Raw genomic sequence first — 4572 nt, 5'->3', positions numbered from 1 at the left:
GTTAGGATTTCTACTACTCTAGCCAATCCCACGTTCCTTCTGTCCTTTTCTTATCCGACGTGGACATCACGAGTAGGCGCCCCTTGCGTGACACTTTATTGTGTTCGATGATTAACATGACAACTTATATTTTTTATATCTACTTTTTCTATACATATTGTACATTCTTTTATATATCTAATACATTTTTCTAATACACATTTACATTTTGGTAAAAAAAATCTATACACATTTAAAATTTTCCAATGCCTTATTAATATTTTACTAATACACGATTAACATTTTTAATACAATATTAACATTTTTTAATACACGGTCAATACTTTTTTTATACATATTTAACATTTTTAAATGCTTGATTAACATCTTTTATATACAAGATTAACATTTTTTAACACATGTTCAACATTTTTATATATTTAACATTTTTTAAATACTTGTTTAACATTTTTTTTCAAATGCCTGATTAACATTTTTTAAATACATGATCAACTTTTTTCATACACATGGTATTTTCTTGTATGCATGAGAAACATTTCTCTGTACTCATTTAATATTTTTCCAATACTTGGTTAAAAATGTATAGAGAAAATTATGTAAAGTGTTTTTTTAGTATATTTATTTAGAATATTATTTTTTAGAGAAATTTAGAATATTCGTAAGTATGAAAAAAAGTAGAAACAAAAAAGCAAAATGAAAAAGAGAAAAAAAAACAAAAAAACGAGGCTGTAGCGTCCCGCGCGCCTGGGCCGGCCCATTTGGTAGAGGCGCCCGAAGAGGGAGGGACTAGTGAGGGGGGCGGGGTGGGGGGCTTGGGAGCATTGGATGATTTGCCCCACTTTACAAGGAGTTGGATGATTTGCCCTGTGATTGCCGGTAATCTCTCGGGGGGTAAATGATCAAATGGAGAAGTAAAGTGGGGCAAAAAGATCCAATTTCTTGCTTGGAGCGCCACCGGCGACACCAACCGGAGTACCGGACCACGGGCGGCGCGGCAACTACGCAGGCACTGCCGGCCATCCAATCGACCGGCGGGGGTGATTCAAGCGACCACGGGCGCGCGGGATACGACCGGCGGGGGTGGCCAACGGACTGCCACGAGCGGCGCCAAGACTCCAGCTCGATCCCCAAGGTGCCGGCCACCATTCTCTTCTTCGTTCCAGCATCTCGCCGGAGAACCGTTCCCTCGTCGGCTGCCGGTTACTGATCTGTCTTCTGCTCCAGTCTGGACTCGGGACAGAGCGGGACTCGGGATTTTTTCGCTAATCAACAAAAGGTCCGAATATTTTCAGTGTTCCAGTCTGGATTCGGATTTGCTTCACCCACTCGGAGTCGGGGTGAGGCCTCGGCCGGCGATCTATAAGTATTGGCTTTTCTCTCATCAAGATTGCGACTTTCCAACAGAGGCTTTGCTTTAACTGACTGGCTTGTCTTCCAACAGAGAGGCTCTGCTCTGCTCTGTTCCAATGGAGACCTGTAGCATAGCCAGGATAATCAGATTGCAAGACCTAGCTTTGTACCGGCACAAGTTGTGCTCTCTAGTCTTCAGACTTTTGCCTCAACTACAAGGTTTCCCGTCATTGACAGAGACCAAGATGGCGGCCACCTTGCCGGAGCTGCCGCAGGACATCTTGATGGTTATCTTTGCCGCTCTCGAGATCCCCGACCTCGTGCGCGCTGGCTCTGTCTGCTCATCCTGGCACTCCGCATATGCCGAGCTACGCACACTTGGGAAGTACAAGCAGGGCCAGACGCCTTGTCTGGTCTATACCTCTGAATCTGATCCTGATGATGTTTTGTCCCTCTACAGCCTCGCTGAGAAGAGGTCCTACAAGTTAACTCTGCCGCAACCACCTATCCGCAGCAGGTATTTGATTGGGTCCTCACATGGCTGGCTAATCACCGTCGATGAGAGATCTGAGATGCACCTTCTGAATCCAATCACCTGTGAACAGATTGCTCTTCCTTCAGTGACCACCATTGAGCATGTGAAGCCCATATTCGATGAGTATGGTGATATCTGCAAGTATGAGATGTCAGGGCACACTGGAATGCGCAACAGTCGTAATCCACCATCCATCTTTGCTCTTGCCGAGTTGAGGGATAGACTCCAGTGGAAGGCATTTGTATTTCCTGATACATCCACAGGAAGCTACATTGTGGTGCTCATCCACGATCCACAATGCCAGCTCTCATTTGCAAAGGCAGGGGATGATAAGTGGACCTGGCTACCGCCTGATTATCTCTATGATGACTGCACTTATAAGGATGGCATATTGTATGCAGTTAATGTAAAAGGAGAATTCCACGCATTCGATCTTAGTGGCCCTGTGGTCACTGTGAAGATGGTTATAAGGGTACCTAAGCATTATGTTTGCGATGGTAGGTACATTGTTCAAGCTCCATGGGGCAGTCTGCTACTTGTGTATAGAATAGTTGGTGACCATGATTTAGAACCTGAGCCTGGTGCATCTGAATACTGGAACACTAAGGAGATTCAAATATTTGAGATTGATGCTCTTTGGAGTGAAATTAAGGTGATCCATTGCCTGCGTGACCATGTGTTATTTCTTGGTCATAATCTATCGCTCTGCCTCAGTGCTGATGAATATCCCGCTCTCAAGGCAAACTGTTCCTATTTTACCGATGATAATTTTCTATGGACAGTGGGACATAAGAACAGTCATCGTGATATGGGAATTCTTAAATTGGATGATAACAGCAGGGAGGAGCTTGTGTCTCCTCAGCTTTGGTCCAACTGTCCAGCTCCAATGTGGATTACTCCTGATCCTAGAAAGATCAACGCGATGGGCTCAATGAGCCAACAACTGTGAAGTGAACTGCTACAGTCACAATTAACATAACGTGCAGTGCAGCAAGGCGGCACTACTCGAGTCTCGAGAGAGAGGTCTTGTCTGTGCTGCAAAAATGGCCGGTCGAGGGAGTGCTCAACATCAACATCCTTTTCTGCTCAGTCTTTTGATGACGCTGCTGGTGTGGGTAATCAGAGATAATATATGCAGGTGTTTTCAGAAAACCATGGAGAAGACGGAATCATCTTGTAGTTACAACAATGTGACAGTTTTTATGTTTCAAATAGTTTGTAATAGTTTGCTCGAATACTGTACATATTTTCTTCATAATTTATTATAGTTTGGTGTTGTTATAGCAATATAACAGTGTTGTTTCCTACAAAAATGGAAATAAAATATAAGAGCTCTCCGTTGTATCATTGCACACAAGGAAATATTGTTCCCGTTAATTATTTTCCACTGTCGTTCATGAATGAACCACAAGGATCTGGTTGTAGTTTGAGAACCATAAGCGTATAAACCCACACGATTTACAAGTTTATACAGCAAGTCATATCTTTTGTGCTACCAACATTTTGTTTCCTAGTACCACCAGGTCTATGGTAGCCACCAATCAGCAGGCAGGTCGTGGCAGAAGTAGGTGTGCTCACGTAGGTCGCGGCCTGGAGGAACTTTCGCAGTACAGCCAAACCTGCCACAGCGAACAGCTACTGAAGGATGCTTGCAGTAATGCGCAATCATCTACAAAAGCAAACGAAAGTTAGCTCAAAATCAAATGGAGAGAGGTGTAAGGAGTAAAACGATGCTAGTTCAATTTCTCACATCAGAGGTGCACACAATCCCATTTGGGTGAAGCTCCACCTCAAAAATGCAAAGGTGGCACACTATTGTTGTCGCCGGACAGGATCTAGCTATTCTGCAGTACCTCTTATATCCCTCCACAATCTCAGCGGGGACGGTCTCTCCATCGATAATCTGAACATAGGCAAATTAGCAAATAAGGCAAATTAGGAGTAGTAAATGATACAACTTGTGTCCAAATGAACCAATTCTGGCTACCATTTGTGCAGATATGGGATGGAATGATAAAGCAATACATATCTTTTTATTTCAGATATGATGCATTATAAGATGCGATGTATTGAATGAGTCACCAAAGAAAGTGATGCTTGACAATTACGATCTACAAAATGAATATTCAGCAGTACATGGAATGGAGAGGATTAAGATGGAAAACATAAACACTAGTGTATCCAAGCATAGCAAACAATGGTATCATTCTGTCAATTCTTCCTGACCGGTAAAAAAATGAAGCAATGGAAAAAAATGAATGGAAAGTTGATTGTCAAAACTCAAACTGAGTGAAATTACAAACAAGATATGTGATGGCGTACATGCAAATTAAGGCACAATCCTATGGTAACTTTGTTTGCAAAATTAACAGAAGAACACTGACGATAACTTTGTTTTCCTATCACTGAATTTTAACTGAATGCAAAGTTTTTGCTGCCCTTCATCAGAAGAGAGCTGCTGCAATTCCAGCAAAGTTTCTTTGCATAATGCTATGACTCTTGACTAATTAACACAAATTCAGTTCTCATGCAACTATCCACGAATTCCAACAGAGTCCATTTTATGATCGGTGACTCAGTTTTGTGCAGTTAATGTAAAAGGAGAATTCCACGCATTCGATCTTAGTGGCCCTGTGGTCACCGTGAAGACGATTATAAGGGTACCTAAGCATTATGTTTGCGATGGT

At 42.4% G+C, this 4572-nt stretch overlaps 1 protein-coding gene and 1 long non-coding RNA gene across 3 annotated transcripts; one reads left to right on the top strand and one right to left on the bottom strand.

Moving 5' to 3' along the window:
* Window positions 1–839: 839 nt before the first annotated feature.
* LOC123077037 (putative F-box protein At4g22660) lies at window positions 840–3282 on the top strand. Of its 2 annotated transcripts, none has more exons than XM_044499239.1 (2): window positions 840–1132; window positions 1225–3282. In XM_044499239.1, exon 2 carries the CDS (start codon window positions 1467–1469, stop codon window positions 2832–2834), a length of 1368 nt encoding a protein of 455 aa, XP_044355174.1. In that variant the 5' UTR covers window positions 840–1132; window positions 1225–1466; the 3' UTR covers window positions 2835–3282. The 2 variants fall into 2 exon arrangements, with proteins under 2 accessions (XP_044355174.1, XP_044355175.1); XM_044499240.1 differs by having other exon boundaries at window positions 840–1363; window positions 1442–3282.
* Window positions 3283–3304: 22 nt separating this feature from the next.
* LOC123077038 (uncharacterized) lies at window positions 3305–4250 on the bottom strand. The gene is made up of 2 exons (XR_006436353.1): window positions 3636–4250; window positions 3305–3554 (listed from the first exon to the last, which is right to left on the bottom strand). It is a non-coding gene; the product is annotated as an uncharacterized lncRNA (long non-coding RNA).
* Window positions 4251–4572: the final 322 nt, after the last annotated feature.

The sequence above is a fragment of the Triticum aestivum genome, chromosome 3D (genome assembly GCF_018294505.1).
Source record: "Triticum aestivum cultivar Chinese Spring chromosome 3D, IWGSC CS RefSeq v2.1, whole genome shotgun sequence".
Classification (NCBI taxonomy): domain Eukaryota; kingdom Viridiplantae; phylum Streptophyta; class Magnoliopsida; order Poales; family Poaceae; genus Triticum; species Triticum aestivum.
The sequence above is the reverse complement of the archived record's forward strand: the minus strand, read 5'-3'. Positions and strand labels throughout refer to the sequence as shown.